Source organism: Bufo bufo, chromosome 6 (assembly GCF_905171765.1).
Source record: "Bufo bufo chromosome 6, aBufBuf1.1, whole genome shotgun sequence".
In the NCBI taxonomy this organism is placed as follows: domain Eukaryota; kingdom Metazoa; phylum Chordata; class Amphibia; order Anura; family Bufonidae; genus Bufo; species Bufo bufo.
The window spans coordinates 105834369-105856385 of record NC_053394.1 but is presented as its reverse complement, the minus strand read 5'-3'; the positions used below and the strand labels follow the sequence as shown (position 1 = coordinate 105856385).

At 41.5% G+C, this 22017-nt stretch overlaps 1 protein-coding gene across 1 annotated transcript in view; it reads left to right on the top strand.

Annotated features, from left to right (window-relative positions):
* The window catches only part of LOC121004001, a 49014-nt gene extending 30158 nt beyond the window's left edge, over nucleotides 1-18856 (top strand). The window contains exons 3-8 of the mRNA XM_040436015.1: nucleotides 5058-5219; nucleotides 8522-8708; nucleotides 10269-10414; nucleotides 12424-12542; nucleotides 15972-16082; nucleotides 18386-18856. Coding sequence (XP_040291949.1) covers nucleotides 5058-5219; nucleotides 8522-8708; nucleotides 10269-10414; nucleotides 12424-12542; nucleotides 15972-16082; nucleotides 18386-18404 — 744 coding nt within the window. The 3' untranslated portion in view covers nucleotides 18405-18856. The remainder of the gene's footprint in view (nucleotides 1-5057; nucleotides 5220-8521; nucleotides 8709-10268; nucleotides 10415-12423; nucleotides 12543-15971; nucleotides 16083-18385) is intronic.
* Nucleotides 18857-22017: the final 3161 nt, after the last annotated feature.

Genomic DNA, 22017 nt, shown 5'->3' with positions numbered 1-22017 from the left:
CACAGGTCCTAGACAGTAAAAGAGTCAGACGGAGATGCCGGCTACGCGAGCAAGTGGATAAAGGTGAGTTAAATTACTTTTTATTTTTTTTTAACCCCTCCAGCCCTGTTTTACTTAGCATTCTGTATTCAGAATGCTATTATTTTCCCTTATAACCATGTTATAAGGGAAAATAATAAGGTTCGGGTCTCCATCCCGATCGTCTCCTAGCAACCGTGCGTGAAAATCGCACCGCATCCGCACTTGCTTGCGGATGCTTGCGATTTTCACGCAACCCCATTCATTTCTATGGGGCCTGCGTTACGTGAAAAACGCACAAAGAGGAGCATGCTGCGATTTTCACGCAACGCAAAAGTGATGCGTGAAAATCACCGCTCGTGTGCACAGCCCCATAGAAATGAATGGGTCAGTATTCAGTGCGGGTGCAATGCGTTCACCTCCCGCATCGCATCCGCGCGGAATACTCGCTCGTGTGAAAGGGGCCTTAGAGATGCCAACTACAAGAAAAGGTAGAGGGACCAGGATATTGCTGCATGGATTCACTTCTCCATCCTGCATATGTTTTTTTGAAGATTGAAAGAAATCTATACAAAGTTTTGAGTCCATAGCCCGATGCACAAGCAGAGTCCCCATAAGGCACTTCCTTAAAGGGGTTGGCCCCTATACACATATTAGGCAATAAACAGGGGTGGATGCTAAATGACACATTAATGACATACACATTAGCAGGGGGGATTGGCCATAGACCTTACAGGGAAATTTTCTGGTGGGCCGAGGCTCATGGGCCCGCCGACCCCCCCCCCCCCTTCCCCGGGTTGGGTACATAATGAGCTCTCAGCAATAATTAACGCTGTGAGAATCAAGTACTCATGTGACCTCACATGTCCTCCTGAATTCAACTATGGCCCGCATCTCACCTCCTAAGCCCCCTGCTCCATATCTTAATCGGAGACAACTGGAGGAGGAGAACAGAAAATGGCAGCTATTGATGACCACCACAGAGGGACAGCTTTTGTTGCCTCGTCTCCTATGAATTTAGACAATCCTACAACATGGGGCCACTTTTAGTTTTTTTTTTCCAGGGCCACTTTAAGTTCCCAATCCACTCCTGCACATTAGCCGCTTTTCTCAGCAAGTTTGGCCAACAGTCTTATGTGTATAAGGAACTCCCAACTCTACCTAACAGATAATGTTGAGGGAGAGAAGGATCTAAATTAATGAATATGTTAACCAGAATCCTTTCTCCTTCTCCAGGCGATAAGACTTTTTCAGAGGTGTCAGAGGCAGAGGCTTTCTTCTCAACCCCCCCCCCCCCCAATTGACAACACATACACTTGACCAAAACAAAAGTGTATGTTTATTGGGGATTTTAAAGATCTTGGGACCAAGTCATGCCTCATTTACATGTCAGTGTTTTGGTCAGTGATTTCCATCAGTAATTTTGAGCCAAAACCAGGTGCGGCTCTAAACACAGAACAGGTGCAGATCTTTCCCTTATACCTTATCTCTGTGAGGCTCCAATCCTGGTTTTGGCTCACAATCACTGATGGAAATCACTGACCAAACACTGATGTGTGAATGAGGCTTAAGAAGAGATAGTCTGATGCTGAACATTTGGCAGACAGCTATTGAATGTGTATGGCAAGCGTGTCAGTGAAGGGGTCCTGTGCAAGACATATGTCTAGGCCTCCTTGCCATTCAATGTCAAAGGCAGTAAACAATGCTATGGTCACTGGCACATGACACACCAACCACAACATACTAGACTTCTGACAGGCGCATGGCAGGGCGCAAAAGGAAAGGATTGCCACATGGTTTTTGGAAGGCAGATTTTGCTGGACTGGTTTTTAGACACCATGTCTCATTTGAAGCCCCCCTGATGCACCACTACAGTAGAAACTCCCAAAAGTGACCCCATTTTGGAAACTAGGGGATAAGGTGACAGTTTTATTGGCACTATTTTGGGGTACATATGATTTTTAATCGCTCTATATTACGTTTTTTTTGAGGCAAGGTAGCCAAAAAATGGCTGTTTTGTCACTTTTTATAACGTTCATCTGAAAGGTTAGATCATGCGCTATTTTTATAGAGCAGGTTGTTACGGACGCGGTGATTTCAAATATGTTTACTTTGTTTGTTTCCGTTTTACATAAAGCATTTTTTTTTAAAATAATTTTTGTGTCTCCATTTTCTGAACGCCATATTTTTTAAATTTTTCTGCCAATCATCTTGTGCAGGGGCTCATTTTTTGAAGGAAGAGGTTAAGTTTTTATTGGTACAATTTTTGGGTACATATGATTTTTCGATCATTCATTATTACACTTTATGAGGCAAGGTGACCAATAAAATTGGTTGTTTTGGCAAAGTTTTTATTTATTTATTTTTACAGCGTTCACCTGAGGGGTTAGGTCACATGATATTTTTATAGAGCAGGTCGTTACGGAGGTGGCAATACCTAATGTATACTTTTTATTTTTTATTTAAGTTTTACACAATAATAGCATTTTTTTTAACAAAAAATTATTATGTTTTGGTGTCTCCATAGTCTGAGAGCCATAGTTTTTTTTTATTTTTTGACCGATTGTCTTAGGTAGGGGCTTATTTTTTTGCGGGATGAGATGATGGTTTGATTGGTTCTATTTTGGGGGGCATACACCTTTTTGATCGCTTGGTGTTGCACTTTAAATGATGTTAGGTGACAAAAAATAGCTTTTTTGGCACAGTTTTTATTTTTTACTGTGTTCACCTGAGGGGTTAAGTTATGTGATATTTTTATAGAGCTGGTTGTTATGGATGCGGCGATACCTAATATGTATACTTTTTTTTATTTATTTCACTTTAACACAAATAATTGCATTTTTGAAACCAAAAAAATGATGTTTTAGTGTCTCCATGTTCTGAGAGCTACAGTTTTTTTTTATTTTTTGGGTGATTATCTTATGTAGGGGCTCTTTTTTTGCGGGATGAGGTGACGGTTTTATTGGTACCATTGTGGGGGGCATACGCCTTTTTGTTTGCTTGCTGTTGAGCTTTTTGTGATGTAAGGTGACAAAAATTGCTTTTTTTAAACAGTTTTTATTTTATTTATTTTTACAGTGTTTATCGGACGGGGTGGATCATGTGATATATTTATAGAGTCGGTCGTTACGGACGTGGCGATGCCTAATATGTGTGTGTTTTTTTAAAATATAAAATCAGGGGAAAGGGGCTTTTTTTTCTTTTTTACTTGAAACATTATTTTTTTTAAATTAAAAACTCTTTTTTTGTTTTTGTTTTTAAACTTCATTTCTGTCCCACTCTGGGACTTTACTTTTGGTGGTCTGATCCCCTCTGCAATGCATTACAATACATCTGTATTGTAATGCATTGCCTGTTAGTGTATTACACTGAGTAATACACTAACAGGTTGCCTAGGAGACCCAGCCTGAGGCTGGATCTCCTGGGCACCCGTAGAAGGCAGGTCCCGATGCCGTGCAAGGCATTGGGCAGCCTCTGCATGGTATCGGGCTGCCTTCTCACCCATCGGGTCCCTGCCACAGCAGCGCTGGGACCCAATGGGCTCCCTCACCCGCCGCGAATCCCTTCTATGCCGCGGTCAGCGCTGATTGCGGTATAGAAGGGGTTAATCCGCTGGCATCAGCTTGTACAGCGATGCCGGCGGATACAGCAGGGGCCCGGCTACCAGGGACTGCCGGGCCCCTTGCAGTGCCTGCCCGATCACCATGACTTAATAGTAAGTCAAAATGTGGGTACACACCTGCCGCCATGACGTACTATTACGTCATATGTCGGGAAGGGGTTAAGACATAGGCCCCCACACCTTTACTTGGTTTGCATGGCTTGGCTATATATTGCTTAGCTATTTTCCTTATTGTGTTCCAAGGCTTGTTAAAGTTGAACATAGGGAGCCTCTTCCATTAGGTGGCACTAGCAAGACTGTTCTCTTTGTCTGGAAGATACCTCCTAGAATGGAAGCCCTCGCGGGCAGGGTCCTCTATCCTTCTGTACCAGTTTGTAACTCGTATTGTTCACGCTTAATGAAATTGTCTGTATTATGTATGTATACCTCTTTTCATATGTACAGCACCATGGAATGAATAGTGCTTTAATAATAAATAATAATAATACCTCTTAGCATTCCCTTTTGCTATGGAAAAATTCAAGAAGACATGATAAAACAAGATAGATACAATTCCTAGCCATTTATAGGGAAAATCCCTTGGGCTAGGGATTACTATCTGTTAGCAGCAGATTAAAGGTTAAAGGTGACAACACATAGTGTGTTTGACCCACACAGCACAGAAGTAAATCTTGGTTCTTCCCAGAAATCTGTCATGGGGTCAGTCATGCCATGCATCATTTCACATCTTTTGTTGATGTAACCTTTTAACACTCTTTATCTAATTAAAAGCAGCCAACCTTTCCTTTCCTTGTAACTCTCAGAAACACCTTGTTGTAAATCTCAGTTGAGTGTGAAGGGCAAATGTTTTATTCACATAAAGGAAAATGGTTTGATTCTTGAAGGACCTGGAATGGTTGGTTGTTCATTCTTCTCTGTCCATCGATTGTACCACAGGTGGCTAATAATATAAGACATTACTTAAAGTGAATTTTCACCTGATATAAATGCATATACATGTAATATGTAAGCCTCCAGGTAGCAAACGTCCTTCCTTCAAGATCTTTAAAATCCTGTCTGATGGCAGCCATTATAGCTTCTCTACAGGTTGTCACCTATTTTTCTAGATGCATGGAAGGATAAATCTGCCTAGTTACGCATTTGCTGTTCTGGGATGGTGTCCTGTACAGCAGCAGTAATAGCTGCCATTTCCAGATATCACTTTTTGAACTTTTATTACTTTAGAAAGTAAGAAATGACCGGACAGAAATGAAGAAAAACATAGAATAGAAGAATATGTGTACCATGAGGAAAACATAAGCCTAGAAGAAGAGAGAGCCTGTCACAGGACAACCTCATATGCCACCTCTATTCTGTATACCTTTCTGTATGCTTTGTAATGATTATTTCAAATTTCATAGTTGAAATCATTTTACAGGTCAACCAGGGAGCATCGAAAGCACTTGGATCAGGTCTTGGATATTTGGAACACATTTGTCAACTAATAGAAAAAATTGGACAACTTCAAGAGCACAATCTAAAACTGCAAAAGCAAATCTTTACATTACAGAAGGAAGACAGAGTAAAGCAAATGAAAGAGGTAAGAGGCCTAAGGCTGCCTGCACATATTAGCTATCGGCCAAGTCCCCGTTTGTCTGACAACTATCTCTCCCGAATACCCCATACATATGCCCGCTTGGCTTGGCTAAACATGTATGTTTCTGACTGGGGAGAAGACAGCTGCTAGACACCTCTGGCAGTGGCTTATTTCTCCAAGAACTAAAGGATCAGGAAGTTCAAATGCCAGGAGGCCACGATACATGTTAGATCAATCCAATAAAAGGTTTGGCCAACAACATTATATCCCATAGTGTATTGACTCACCAAAAGTGTATGATTAAATGGCAAATAAAACTAAATTGTTGAGATACAGGCATGTGCCATAAGAGTACAGCCACACGGTCAGGTTTTCTGATGCAGTTTTGGAAGCCCAAAACGGGACTGAATTTAAAAAAGAGGAGACATCTTATATGTCTATTATAAGTTCTCTCCTTTTATGATCCACTCCTGATTTTGGCTGTGAATAACGCATGCTGAAGCCTGACTGTACCCTAAAAGCCTTAGAATAATGTCACTTTATGTTAGGGAACCGACCAACCTTCCACTTAAATACAGAAGTTCAACTTTGACTTTTTAAAACAAAAGTAATTTGCATGCCACCATTTCAATGACAAATCCCAATAAAGTGGTTAGGTCTCAAAAAGCGCTGCGGTGCCATATAAATAAAGATTATTATTATTTTATATTGGCAATTTCTTTATGCCCAAGGGGATAATTGTGGGGCAAACAGAACCACCAGTCCACAACACAGATACCATCTAAAATTATAAAGCAAATGATATCAATTGGTAGACAGCTAGTTGCTCCCTACTTCATACAGTCATGATTTCCATATTATGCACTGATGAGAGCTAACAGGCCTGAAACAGCGATTTTCAGGTGAGAACACATGGTCTAGTACAGTGGTGGCGAACCTATGGCCAGGGTGCCAGAGGTGGCGCTCAAAGCCCTCTCTGTGGGCACCCGCGAAAAAGTCTAAGCTGTACCAATATGCCTTAGACTTTTCCTGCCATTCATCAGCGCAGGGCACACTATGAACAGCACAGTCAGCACACTGAATGTAGGCAGGCTAATATAGCTAAATGATAAAGTGCATGGAAGATATACTATACTGGACTGTAGTATTCAGGTTAAATTGTTGCATTGGCACTTTGCAATAAATAGGTGGGTTTTGGGTTGCAGTTTGGGCACTCGGTCTGTAAAAGGTTCGTCATCACTGATCTAACAGTGAGCGTAAACTGTGCATCAAATCAGCAGTTATGGGTCATCTTTCATGATACCTAGTTTTAATTCTTGATTATTTATATAGATAATATATTCAGAATGTAGGCTTAGAATTCATGGATATGTCACTTTTACAGCCATTTTGCATTTAACTGAAGAATTATTCAAAGGGTTTGTGTCGTGTGGGACTTTGATGGCATATCGTTAGGCTATGCCACCAATGTCGTAAAGGTGCTGGTCCCACCTCTGAGACCCGCATCTATCTCCATAACGGGCCTCCGAAAGTGAAGGAGAGCACATTGTACACTCACCTAAAGAATTATTAGGAACACCTGTTCTATTTCTCATTAATGCAATTATCTAGTCAACCAATCACATGGCAGTTGATTCAATGCATTTAGGGGTGTGGTCCTGGTCAAGACAATCTCCTGAACTCCAAACTGAATGTCAGAATGGGAAAGAAAGGTGATTTAAGCAATTTTGAGCGTGGCATGGTTGTTGGTGCCTGACGGGCCGGTCTGAGTATTTCACAATCTGCTCAGTTACTGGGATTTTCACGCACAACCATTTCTAGGGTTTACAAAGAATGGTGTGAAAAGGGAAAAACATCCAGTATGCGGCAGTCCTGTGGGCAAAAATGCCTTGTGGATGCTAGAGGTCAGAGGAGAATGGGCCGACTGATTCAAGCTGATAGAAGAGCAACGTTGACTGAAATAACCACTCGTTACAACCGAGGTATGCAGCAAAGCATTTGTGAAGCCACAACACGCACAACCTTGAGGCGGATGGGCTACAACAGCAGAAGACCCCACCGGGTACCACTCATCTCCACTACAAATAGGAAAAAGAGGCTACAATTTGCACGAGCTCACCAAAATTGGACTGTTGAAGACTGGAAAAATGTTGGCTGGTCTGATGAGTCTCGATTTCTGTTGAGACATTCAAATGGTAGAGTCTCAATTTGGCGTAAACAGAATGAGAACATGTATCCATCCTCTGATGGCTACTTCCAGCAGGATAATGCACCATGTCACAAAGCTTGAATCAATTCAAATTGGTTTCTTGAACATGACAATGAGTTCACTATACTTAAATGGCCCCCACAGTCACCAGATCTCAACCCAATAGAGCATCTTTGGGATGTGGTGGAACGGGAGCTTCGTGCCCTGGATGTGCATCCCTCAAATCTCCATCAACTGCAAGATGCTATCCTATCAATATGGGCCAACATTTCTAAAGAAGAATGCTATCAGCACCTTGTTGAATCAATGCCATGTAGAATTAAGGCAGTTCTGAAGGCAAAAGGGGGTCCAACACCGTATTAGTATGGTGTTGCTAATAATTCTTTAGGTGAGTGTATATGCGTACCGTGTCCTCCAGTAATTTTTATGGGATTTCCAAAAATAGCCAAGAGAGCATGCTCGGCTATTTTCGGCAATCCCATACAAACAAATTAAGAGCGCACTGTGCAAGGGTGGCCACCTCTCCATTCACTTCTGTGGAGATGGCTGAGACAGCATTTGGCTATTTTCACCAGTCCCATAGCTATGAAAGGAGGTTGGCCTTACATGCACGCCTGCTCTCTGATCACTCTAGAGTCCTGTTCTGGAGATAGGTGTGGGTCTCAGAGGTGGGATCCACACCTGTTTGACATTGGTGGCATATCCTAGCGATATGCCAGCAATGTCTCAGATGAGACAACTCCTTTATTCCTGCTATGTACCATCTGCCGGTGGCCAAAAATGTGTGGATTTTTATATAAAAGTCTCTTCATAAAGCCACTTACTACAGAAATAGTACAGAAGTGAGATAACCTTAAGTTAAGGCAAACATACTTTAAATGATGCTCGTAAATGTATGTTTAAGTAATCAGTTTATCAAATACGGAGCCTGTTTGCCCAGAGACTGTATGAAGAAAATGGTAAGTCAAAGATCCAGGAATTCCATTAGAAGGGGCTTAGTTTTGGAATGCTAGCAATGTGGGCATATGATATCACTGCACTGACTGGAAGACTTGAGATGTAACATTTGCATGACTCCTTTCTCCTCTTGGTGTAGGAGTACGTTGGACAGCACTGCTCCTGTGGAGCAGCGAATATTTTCCTCAATCCGTACCAGGAGTCTAAGAAACATTTTCCTGTAAGGAGGAACCGGCCGCATAGTATGTTTGTACTAAGTGGAAACCAATCTGACCTCTCCATGATCCCAGAAATTGGCATTAACTCTGAAAAGTTTGGCTACAAAGGTTGGTTTCTTATCTCAATGTGTCTGTTTTAACACACCCTGATAAAATTCATGAGCACAATAGTACAAAGGATGTTTTCTATGGTCTAAAAAACAAAAGCCTGTTTTACTTTAAAGAACCTTTAACACGGGCCGAGGATAGGAAAAATCATTGGGGATGAGTGTTCGCTCGTTTCCCCATAATTAGTCAGTGTAAATGTTCTGCTGATGACCCAACTAGCGATGAGCGAACCGATTCATATGAATTGATGACTTCATTAAAAGGAGTTCTTGAGTAGAGAGGGGCTGTTCCTGCTGCTCAAGACGCTCCCCCCTGGAAGTCTAGCAGCACATGCACAGTTGCTGCTCCGGTAGCAGCAGCAGATCCTCTGTGCATGCACTGCCGAGATTGTCAGAGCCGGGGCTGTCAATCAAGCGGAAGGGACTGCCCTTCTCTGTTCAAGAACTTTGTTTGCTCATCTCTACACCCAGCAAATGAGCAAGCACACACGGCTGGTGATTGCATCTTTTCTGCAGCACATAAAATCCTCGTTTATCAGCAGCACATTGCCCTATGTAAACAGGGGTGTGCTTCCAACAGACACCTTGCATTGCTCGCTACATGTAACTGCAGCTAACTGCTGCCAATGATTGATCCTATGAATGTTCTTGCCCACTTTAAGAAGGCAGGATCAACTCTGCTAAGATATACTGCCTGGTAGCGTTGATCCTGCTGATTAAACACTCGTTTTGAGAAAACTAGTTGCGGCATTCCCAAGAAAAAATAATAATATTCTTTATTCAAGGCTTCAGTGCACAGAGGGTGGAGCCTATGCCCTTGGTGCACTGCACCTCCCCAGCCTTCTAGTGCTGGCCACATTCCTCAGTTCGCTGAAGCCCTCATTTGCAAAAATAAGTAAGAAACCTTTTTCTCTCGGGAACGCTGCAACCGATTTTCACAATACAGACATCATTTTAATCAGCAGGATCAAACTTACAATATCATGTTGGTGCCCAGTAACATCACACCCCTAATAAGCAATATGCAGCTCAGGCATCTCAGGATTATGCCAGGATGCAACAGTCGACAATCGTTTTTGCCTTTTGGATTCATAGTAATCCAGATAAGGAGAATTTATTGGCACCGTTATATAGGTACCTTGTATCAACCCACACAGGGGTCTTTGTAAAGCATACCACACCCCACATGTGACCCATCCAGTCACAGTCATATACATATTTATTCAATTAAATATATCCAGTACGAATCCAGTAACATATGACCATCATAAAAACCATCTGGTTATTTCATATAGGCTCCATTCACACGTCCGCAGTGTTTTGCGGATTCAGAAAACACCCCAATAGGCACCCCAATAGAAATACCTATTCTTGTCCGCAGCTGCGGACAATAATAGGACATGTTCTATTTTTTTGCGGAGCCGCGGACCGGAAATGCGGATGTGGACATGAATGGGTCGGCACCCGTTCCGCATAATTGGACCCTTAATCACAGAATGCCATTGGTTAGACTAAGTTAAACTTTGATTGTGTTGCAAATCACCATTATTTCTTGTTCCAGGAAATCTTGCACAGACAGATGGTTGGAAGAGTCCTTCTATATTGGGAGTGAGGAAACCCTTTACGAAATTGAAATGTGATGACAAAGAATATAAGCAAATGTGGGAAAGAAATTGCAGTGACCCCTTAGAACAAGATATGAAAAAGGTATGCAATTTCTTACTTGTATATGCCTATTTATGTTGATTGATGTTAGCACTGTACCGGGGGATGCAATTTCCCATGACGTCAATCCCTGTTGTCTATTTTAAGAATATTACATTATCATATAAACCTTAGGCTAGTTTCAGCAATGCAGAAAGAGATCCGGCAGGCTGTTCTGGCAGAGAAACATTTCTCTGGATCTGGTATTGCCAGACAGTAACGGATGTTTGAAGACACCTTGGCGCTCACTGGACCTTAAGTGAGCGTTGCAGCCTCCACGCAGCTTACCAAGCACTGTGCCGTCCACTGGATAGCAGCTGGGCTTGGTATTGCAGCTCAGCCGTAGGGTTCCGTTCCGTGCTTCCGTTCCGCACCATTCCGCATCTCTGGATTTGCGGACCCATTGAAGTGAATAGGTCCGCATCTGTTATGCGGAATGCCCACGGAACAGCGCCCGTGTACTGCGGATCCGCAAATGCGGTCCGCAATACGGCAATGGGCAGCACATGTTCGTGGAGGGTTTAGTATGTCAATGATTGCCAAAAGATCTGTAACTACCTTATAATAACAGCTTTCATTAATGTTCCCTGTCCCTTTCCACTGGTCCCTTAAAAGACCGTTACTAGGGCTTATCTGTCTTCCCTTTAGTATAAACAGAAGGCAGAGGGGCATTGCAAGCCTTCATTAGGCTTCCTATTGAGGAGGCGTGTCTTTAAGTAATCCAATCTGATTGGCTGGCAGGAAGCTGCTGGCTACAGCAAGTGTGTATGGGAAGTGAGGGAAAGCAGTTTTGGCCTCAGAGAACTGGCAGAGGAGCCATCTTCAGAAGAGCCTCATATTGTAGAGTTCATAACAGCCGTAACTAAGGGAAAAGCTCAAAGAAAACAGTGGTATGTGAAGAAACTAAAGATTGCTTAATGCACAATGCTCCACCAGCAGTAACATATGCTAAAAATGTTTTTTTTTGATGAAAACATGACAGTTACACTTTAAAGATGCAACAAGTGTATCAAACATCGTGCAACATTTCATAAATTTGTCACAAATTACAGCAACGCAGACTGCTGCAAAACTGACTTTAAAAATAAATAAGAACCTCCGGTCTACAGCCAATCACAGGCCTCAGTGGTCTTGTGACCTGCAGGCTAGCATCACTGCTGAGGCCAATGACTGGTGGTCACGTGGGTATATGGCAAGCCACACTGCAGGAAAATTTACAGAGCTTGTCGGGGACCATCAGAGTATCATGCTGGTATGACTGGGTCTTTAACTGGTGACTAATGTGTGCTTTAAAAAATAAAGCTATTAGCTTAGTTTCTTAAACTCTCACATTACCCCTTTAAATACTAGACTGTTATGTGTGGCTTTACCTTTAGAATAAAAAGTGGGTCTGTTCCCTTGACAGATGCCTTTTAAAGCAGTCTGAAGCAAAGCTATTTAACGTAGGGGTTAATAAAAAATTTGCTGATGATAGCACCAGGTGTGGTGATCACAAAGAAGCGCAGGAATGAGCCGCCATACCTTTAAGACAATATGAAGTGTCTGCTTTACTACAGCAGCCTCAGGCATTCCTCCAGTATTTCTCAACAAGCCTGTACCTGCTCTCCATTATTTGCTTTTCTACACTGCATGAGTTCTCTGGCAGGATTGGGTTGTTAGCCCTGGATAAGTCCAATATAGCAAATGAAAATAGCTTCCAGCAAGAGCGGCATATCCAGAGAGGGAAATATATTATTATGCACAGGGTAAAATAAGTATCATCAGGACGTGCGAGGCAAGGATAACAAAGTCTGTTTTATTAACATCCTATCATCCATTAAAAATATAGAATAAAATCTGTTTCTGATTCTAGGTGTGAGGCCTGGTCTCATTATGTACTGTACAAATATTGCAAAGTCCTATCATTATTAGTCTTAGAGGGTCATAGGGTAACGGCTGTGGAATAGCTGCCATATGTCAGTACCCTATATGTGTTGTGTACATTTTGTCATGTCCCTATTTATGTCTTTTAGCTTGATCTTCATCCATGGGGAAAAGTCAAAGATTTTCTGAAACTGACAAAAAATAAGAACCAGAATAAATTGGGATTATCTTCAGCGTCACTAAAAAGATCCTGCCCCCAACTATACAGGTAAACTGGAATCTATGTTGTACTCATCTTATTAATTTCTAGTTGCTTACACAGTGCAACATGCTCCTGTCCCCTGTAGGGTTCCTGTCCCCTGTAGGGTTCCCAACCAAATTTCAGATAGTAAGGCGAGTTTCATTTAAAGCTATATAAATGATCAATGTGTTTGTGGAAGGAAACCCACACAAACATGGAAAGAACATACAAACTAAAGATGTTGTTCTTGGTCAGATTTGAATCCATAGTGAAAATAGTAACCACTGAGGCCCTCAACTAACCTTCCCTGGATCCATGGAAATATCTACCCTTTCACTGAGACTAAACATCCAATAATCAGTTCAAGTGCCTCTTTACTGTTGATTTTGTGTAGCCGTTGACACCATCATTTTTGTTTCTACTCAATAGCAAAAGAGATCTGACCATTCCACTGGTTCATACTAGCTTTTTGCTGCCAGACATACTAGTTGTATTATGCCTATATAGAGACATGTGTCTGGATCATGGTGAAATGGCAATAACCATGTTTGTAGCCTGAATATCGCTGTCTAAGATGTTGACATCCTCACAAAACATCTTGATTATGTGGCAAGACTACAAACAGTAAAGCCCCTTTCACACGAGCGAGTTTTCCGCGCGGGTGCAATGCGTGACGTGAACGCATAGCACCCGCACTGAATCCTGACCCATTCATTTCAATGGGTCTGTGTACATGAGCCTTGTTTTTCATGCATCAGTTCTGCGTTGCGTGAAAATAGCAGCATGTTCTATATTCTGCCTTTTTTCACGCAGCCCTGGCCCCATAGAAGTGAATGGGGCTTCAGTGAAAAACGCATTGCATCCGGAAGCAAGTGCGGATGCGATGCGTTTTTCACTGATGGTTGCTAAGAGAAGTTGTTTGTAAACCTTCCGTTTTTGATCACGCGTGTGAAAAACGCATCAAAACGCGGAAAAAACTGAACTGAACGCAATCGCAGACAAAACTGACTGAACTTGCTTGCAAAATGGTGCGAGTTTCACTGAACGCACCCTGAACGCGTCCGGAGCCAATCTGTCACGCTCGTGTGAAAGAGGCCTAAGTCAAGCTGGCATCTTTGTGACCACATTTAGGGCATTCTGGTTTACATCCTAGAATACATCTTCCATAAGGTCTAATAAGGCTTTACAAGCTCTTTGCATGGTCTTCTACTGAGTCTCCCTCCATTTTTCTGAGTTTATTATGGTTCGGATTGCTTCCCTTCCCTTTCTTATTCTAAAGCAATTTCATTTTCCAGACAATCATGTTGAAGTTCTGTTGTCCATTTGCCAGCTCCATGTTGTTAGTTGTTGGAGTTCCATGTACCTAGTAATTCAATGCTTGGAGGGTGTGATATCCTCTCGTGAACATAATTCATACAGCAGAAATAGTGAGGAAAGTATAGGTGACATTTTTGTACACGAGCTGAAGGGAAATAACCTATATATATAGTTGTTCTTCAAACATGCCCATACTGTCACGTTAACATCTGTATAAAACCCCTGATTTCCTTCTATTGTCTGAAGATAATGAAAACCCAGACTACAGCATAATCTGTGCATTTCCGTAGATTTTTTTAAACATAGTTATGCGAACAATTGAATTGCTTTTTTGACCCCATTGTCAAAGAACCGGAGAGAGAAAAAGATGCATAAGCGTTCTGTCTCGTCATGTTTTATAATTTTTATATTACATTTAATTTATTATTGGTTCTGTTATCTCCCTGAAGCTGCTTTCACACATGCATATTCTTCACCAGTATTCTGTCAGTTTTTTCCCTGTGCCTAAAGCGGCGCATGCATTATTTAATCTGGATAGAAAGCACCCTTTGAAGTCTATGGAGAGTGATGAAAATACAGAGGCAGATTTGGTCCATATTGCATCATTATGTAATAAAAAATGGTGTCAATTTTTTTAAGTAGCTGTTTCATATAGTTCAGTTTCCTCCTTAGAGCCACTTTCACGTGGTCTGGTATTTGGTCAGTATTTTAGGGTACAGCCACACGGTCAGGTTTCTGGATGCAGTTTTGGAAGCCAAAATCAGGAGGAGTGAATTCAAAGAAGAGAAGTCATATGTGCCCTATGTACAGGGTGGTCTACGGAAACAGTAGTCCACCGCCAGCGATAGTATGACAAAATGAACAAGCAAGTGGATTGTTTTTTTAAATTATACACAATTCACAAAAGACGCTGAATATGGTCCCCGTTCAGGTCTATGCATCTTTGGGCAGGTCGGATTATGCTGGCTGATACTGCTTGTGATGCTGCGGATGGCGTTTGTGATGTTCTCCTTGCGTTCCTCCAGGGGATGTGGATTGTTAGCGGAAACTTTCTGTTTTAAACTGCCCCACAGATAAAAATCGCATGTGGACAAGTCTGCGAAACGTGGTGGCCATAGCCCCTTGCTCACAGTTTGCTACAACTAAGACAGATTTACTATTAGGCAGTTTGATTTGGAGATATTAGAGGCAGGCTACTTTTTCGTGGGCCACCCTGTACTTTCTCTCCTTTTATGATCCACTCCTGATTTTGATATCCAAAAGTGCACGCAGAAACCTGACTGTTTGGCCGTACCCTTACATTAGTATTTGTAAGCCTAAACCAAGAGTAGAAGATACACAGAGAAAACTTATAATGGAGAGATTTGTACCTCTTTTATATTTTGCACTCACTCCGGGTTTTTGGCAATAGTGACGCATAATACTGTGGTGTGAAAGTGGCCCTAGAAGTCAGTCCATCAGTATTACCTACCATTGATGCTATAAGATTTATACATGTAAGGCCTCATGCACACGACCGTTGTTTTATTCCGTGTCCGTTGTTCCGTTTTTCGTGATTTTCTGCGGACCCATTGACTTTCAATGGGTCTGTTGAAAACTCGGCTAATGCACCGTTTGTCATCCGCGTCCGTGATCCGTGGTTCCAGTCCGTAAAAAAAAAAATATGGAAAACGATTTGCGGACCCAGTCAAGTCAATGGGACCGTGAAAAAACGCGGAGGCACACAAGATTGTCATCCGCGTCCGCGTCCGTTTTTTTCCTATCATTTGCATGACAAACTTGACTTAGACTTTTTTTTAACTTTCCTTCATGTCTGGTGATCCTCCAAAAATAAAGGAAGACACACGGAAACAAAAACGGAAACGGATCACGGAACCCCATTTTGCGGAACGGAACACAACAACGGTCGTGTGCATGAGGCCTAAAGAGGACATGGGTGTGCCCTCTATAGTGTGATTCATGGAATGTGTGCTATGTGTGAATTACAAGAAATGATGAATGTATATATATATATTTATGCAGCGGGTGTCCAGATACACAAGTGGAATCACTAATCATCATGGCTGTAATAACATTTCACATTCACCTTGCTGTTTTATGCTTATAGATACTATCATACTATACGCTTCTTTCTTCCAGGCCCGATATTTCCCATGGTGACATTCAAAGAAGAGACAGAAACTCCATGATTGTGTTTGGACAGAATGTAAGCAGAGAAAACACTTGGTCCAGTCTGTTCGTCTTAAACAGGTAAATCATACGATAAGGGGTTTTATGGAAACATCGTATAATCGTCGTGTGATGGATTTTCTATTCAACTGTCTGACACACAGGCAGATGATCGGGCCAATTATCAGGAATGAACGTTCGTACGAATGCATGTTCCAAATAATTTGTCCCTGTAAATGGTCTGGTGATCAGCCGACAAACGAGCAAACGCTGGTTCGTTGGGTGATCTGATTGTTTATGCGGCACAAAAAAACTATTAAACTGTTTAAAGGGGGGGGAGACGAACAATCATAATAACAATCATTCATTCCTATAAAGCAGAAATAATTGCTGCATGTAAAAGTAGCTAACAAGCTGGCAATTATTGGGTACGAATTGTTCCAGATTATTGCACAGGGTATCAACCTATGTAAATGGGTCCTTACCTCAGACCTAAGGCTGGGTTCACACGGGCGTCCCGGGTGCATTGCGGCAAACCCGCGCGAGTAGGTACGCAATTGCAGTCAGTTTTGACTGCGATTGCATTCCAATGTTCAGTTTTTATCACGCATGTGCAATGCATTTTGCTCGCGCGTGAAAAAAAAATGAGTGTGGTACCCAGACCCGAACTTCTTCTCTGAAGTTCAGGTTTGGGTTCGGTGTTGTGTAGATGTAATTATTTTCCCTTATAACATGGTTAAAAGGGAAAATAATAGCATTCTTTAATACAGAATGCTTAGTAGGTCAATTGAGGGTTTAAAAAAATATATATATATTAACTCACCTCCTCCAATTGATCGCGTAGCTGCCGTTCTCCTGTTCTTTCTTCAGGATCTGTCAAGACGTCACTGAGCTCATCACATGGTCCAATCACATGGTCCATCACCACGGTGATGGACCATGTGATGTGACGTCACCACAGGTCCTTTAGCCGGCAGCTCATGATTAAAGAAGTAAGAAGAGATTGGCAACTACGGGATCAAGAGGAGGAGGTGAGTTAATTATTTTATTTTTTTAACCCTCAATTGACCTTCTACTAAGCATTCTGTATTAAAGAATGCTATTATTTTCCCTTATAACCATGTTATAAGGGAAAATAATACAGTGAATAGACTTTCATCTTAGCAACCATGCGTGAAAATCGCACCGCATCCGCACTTGCTTGCGGATGCTTGCGATTTTCAAGCAGCCCCATTCACTTCTATGGGGCCTGCGTTGCGTGAAAAACGCACAATATAGAGCATGCTGCGATTTTCACCCAACGCACAAGTGATGCGTGAAAATCACCGCTCATCTGCACAGCCCCATAGAAGTGAATGGGTCCGGATTCAGTGCGGGTGCAATGCGTTCACCTCACGCATTGCACCCGCGCGGAAATCTCGCCCGTGTGAAAAGGGGCTAATACGTCTCCCAGGAAAGATTTGAACACGATTGGGAATGTGTCATGTGTCTTATGCCCTGTGGTGTCACATATTATAGCTGATGGGTGAGGGTCTCAGCAGGGGCATACCCTGTGGTCAGCTTACTGTATTGGAACTTACTTAGCTAACTGGCAGTCATGAGCAGGTCTCAGGTAGCCCCTTGGGCACCGGCCCACCAGGAAGTTTGCCTGTAGGGTCTGTGGCCAGTCCGCTCCTGTACGATACTACAGATCATCCAGAGGCCCTTTAATTGGAGTTAAAGGGCCTCTGTCAACAGTGCTGACAGATGCCATTTAAAGGGGTTGTCTAGCCGTTAATATTGATGACCTATCCTCAGGATAGGTCATCAATATCTGATGGGTGGGGGTCCGACACCTGGCACCCCTGCCGATGAACTGGTCTTTACACTAAGCCTCATCTCCCTACAAGTACTCGCTCCATTCACTTGAATAGAGCAGGTACTTGTATTACACTGAACTTCTGAGATGAAGTGCAGGGTAATTAATAGGAAGCGGCACTCACATGGAGCGCCGCCTCCTCTTCAAACAGCTGATCGTCTGGGTGCCGACCCCCCACCAAACAGATAATAATGACCTATCCTGATGATAGGTCATCATTATTAATAGCTGGACAACCCCTTTAAGCTACAATACCAGTCATAGCTCCTGGACAAGAGTGGTGCTGTTTCTAGGAAAGGCAGATTTTTTTTTTAACCCTGGACAACCTGTTATTTGTCATGGTTTTGGTGTGAGTTTATGAATAGAAAGGGCCAAAAGCACATGTTATGTCCTGTCTGCTAGCCCCTAAATATGTATATCCAGTATTTCCTTCTAAGTGCTCAGGAGAAAATGTATATGAACTGTATAATACAATATTTGTGGTAGATAAGATGTTATAATCTGAATGTATCTTGTATATTTGCAGGAAAGAAGAAGATATGTGAATACAGAAGTATAACAGAAGGAGGAGATAGAAGACAGATGTATAGAATGTATCAGCATGTTTGGCTAGGAAAAGTGTTATGATAATGTGTGTTATGAAGTTTATGATGATTTTTGTCCTTTCATATTGTTATATTGGAAGCTTGGTTATCTGTGATCTACACTCATGCTGCTATTTATTCTGTATGTGTGCTCCTATGAAGTTCTCTCTCTATTTATTACCTATAACCCTTTTTCTAGGAGGACACATGAAGGCAGATCACATAATTGTAATACAGCTTATAAATGTAGAACATTAAGTTAATTAGAAGTGGTGCTAACCCGCCAGCTTCCAGCTACTCCAATTTTCCTCTGTTCTGATAAAGTTCTCTGATTTATCCTTCCCTATGATAAATCATGAATATTAAGGATTATCTGACCTAGTGAAACAGACCAAGAAACCTGCCTGTAGATTGAAAACTTCTATATTGCTCATTATATAATAATTATACACATAGGTGGTCATTTATTAAGACTGGCGTTTTAGATGTCAGTTTTAATACCCCTGGTGGTGGATGCGCCGGCCTCTACATAACTTCGGCGTATCCACTGCCTGTCTAAATGTAGATTTAAAACAGGCGTAGAATATGATAAATAATACGGATCCATCCCCACCCATTCTATGCCCCCCTTTTTTAGACCTGGCATGAGCGGGGAAAAGTCTGCAGCAGATACACGCCAAAAAGTGGTGGATATCTGTTTGTAAATGATCCCCATAATATCTAGCAAGCATATTATTTTTGAGCATAGGCTGCACTTTGAGTATAAAGAATTTGCATTTACATCCCCTACCCATTCATATTCATTAGTAATGATGAAGAGTTGCTTCAGATAACAGCAACAAATTCCCTTTAAAGAAGTATTTCTGGGGAAGGTGCCTATAGTGATATAAGGCCCTATTTACACAGATCCATATATCTGGAATGTATATGGAGTCTTGCCAGAGAAACAATGACTCCAGACTGCAAAGATGTAGGTATTCAGTCTAGGTGCACGGACTGCTGGAGGATGCGCCTAATTTATGATGAGGCCTGTGTAGCACAATACTGTAGATGTACTCTCTTTTAGGGGAAAATAATAAGGCATCTGATGGAGAGCGCCATCATTTTTTTCTGTAGGATCCATATGGAATCAGAAATAGATTTTATATTACAGCTCCGTACAACTTGCTTGGTGCATTGATACATGAGTGTAAATGCCTTTTTATATGAACTGGAGACATTTGCATGGCTATGATAAAAGTGGGCACATATTCTCCTTTTAGTGCATTTCTGCATAAATCTGTTTTAATATTATTGGTAATATTTACCGTTGCTCAGTGAATCTTAAAAGGGTTTCTAAAATAACAATATTGAAGGCTTATCCTCCAATAAGCCATTAATATCAGATGGGTGCGGGTCTGACGCTCAGCATACCCTTACAATCATCTCCTTGACAAGGCAGTGGTGTTCCCTGTGGAGTGCGCTGCAGCCTCTCCATGCTTTACATCACTCAGTAGCTAGGATCTCTGTACAATTAGAATTGAACCCCCACTGATCTAAGGCTATGTCATCAATATTGATATCTCCGAAAAACCCTTTAAGGGGGTTTTAATTCACCCCATAAGTATTGGTGAAGCACTTACCAAAATCTATCATATTATTTAATATTACTGTGTAATTTTACTAGGTGGAAATGTATGTCTGAAGGCAGATTAAATGTTATAGTAGTCCCTTATGATATATTTAAGGATTGGTCTATAATCTCGGGATCACATTTTTCATTAATAGCACTCCCAGATTATATTATGGACCTGCAATATAAGGCTCAACATTGGGATTTAGAGTGTATGTTGCACATTGTAAAATGTCATCTATAGCTATTTTGCTTATATTTGTTACCAGAATAATTTCCTTTATGAGCGGGAGTGGTCAGATAAAAGACGTGATGTATTAGCATGGTATGTGTCTCCTGTGCCATAGATAGAATACAGGCTGCCACCCACAGGGCAGTCTGATATCCCTGCCGATACCCTGCTCTAATAGATTATTTCCTGCTCGGATTCCAATAATAAACCTAGTAAACCTATACATTAAAACCACTAGTCATTTTATCAATGAGCTTCACAGATCGGAACTACTGATTAGGATAAAATGACAGTATATAATACATATTGATGTTACTGTACATGATGTATATAGTTACATGTGCATAGGTGGAAGTGTTCTATACAGGTTGACCCTGATAGGAATTTATTATATCTATGCTCATTAGATTCCTTGTATACTTAAATGAAATATATCAAATATTTTGCATCTTAAACTGTTTCCTTTCCGGGCTCAGGTATATAGGTCACCAACATGGACGCTGTACCAAGTGGCAGCAATAGTAAAATATATTAAACTAAATATCTGCTAGAAAGTAGAGTTAAGGTGCCCATACAGATTAGTTAGCTGAAACCACCCATTTCGTCAGGTCCGGCTGACTTTCTAATGTGTATCGAGGCGTTCTGACTCTGCCCCAATGAAAGAAGGTTCAGGCATGCCCCAAATATGTCTGATAATATGGTGCCTGAAATATGCAGCACAAGCCCCTTCCTCTACCCCAAAATCAACAGCTACACAGAAGGGTGAAATCATGGGAGCTAATTTATTATGGCTGCCTATGCCAAAAAGTGTTGTAAAAAAGTTGCAGACCCCCAATTTGCAACCTCTTGAACTCCACCCTTTGCGAAATGGGGAAGTGGTAGAGGCGTGGTGCGAGTGGGGCAAGCGGTCCCAGCACATTCATTATTATTTTACACCAGTTTATTGGTATAAACGACGATCGAGATCTACTCCAGCTACCGGCTGGGGTACATTTCAATCTAGGTGCATGGACTGCCAGAGGATGTGTCTAAATTATGATGAGGTCTAAAATTAGGCACATCCTCTGGTGGTGTAAGAGATATTAAAGACAATAATAAAATACCAGTCTTTGATAAATGACCACGCTTGCATTTGTTATTTAGGCCATCAATATGTATTATGCATCTATTTGCTGGTGATGGCACTGTTGATACATGACCCCAGTGGAAATGGTGGTCTGAAAATGATCCTGCTCAGGTGTTTGGGTCGGTATCTGCATATTATAGACACCAAAATGGGCAGAGAGGAAGAGCAGAAAGGGTATATTGCTACCTTGGAATATGGGCCAGGAATATAAATGAAACTTTAGACTGTCCTGTGTGCTAGATCTATCTCCCGGGGACAGTCAGACAGATGTTGTGAGAGTAGAATTGTAAAGTGTAAATGATACAAATCTGATTGGCTATTTGTGTGGCTGAAAAGATTGTTTACCCTGATTATTCTGTGAATAGTCTGACTTTGTTGGCTCGGGCATATGTTATATACAATTGTTACATACTCATATTCCATTTCCTATAATTTTTATAAAATTAACAGTTTCTTCATTACCCTACATGCATTTTATATTTATAAATGTATCGACTTATATTTTTACAAATTGAAAAAAATGTAAAATGTTTAATAAACTTCTACATATAAACTTTATTTGCTGTACTGGAATTGTATACTTAAAGAGCTTACCCTGTCCCAA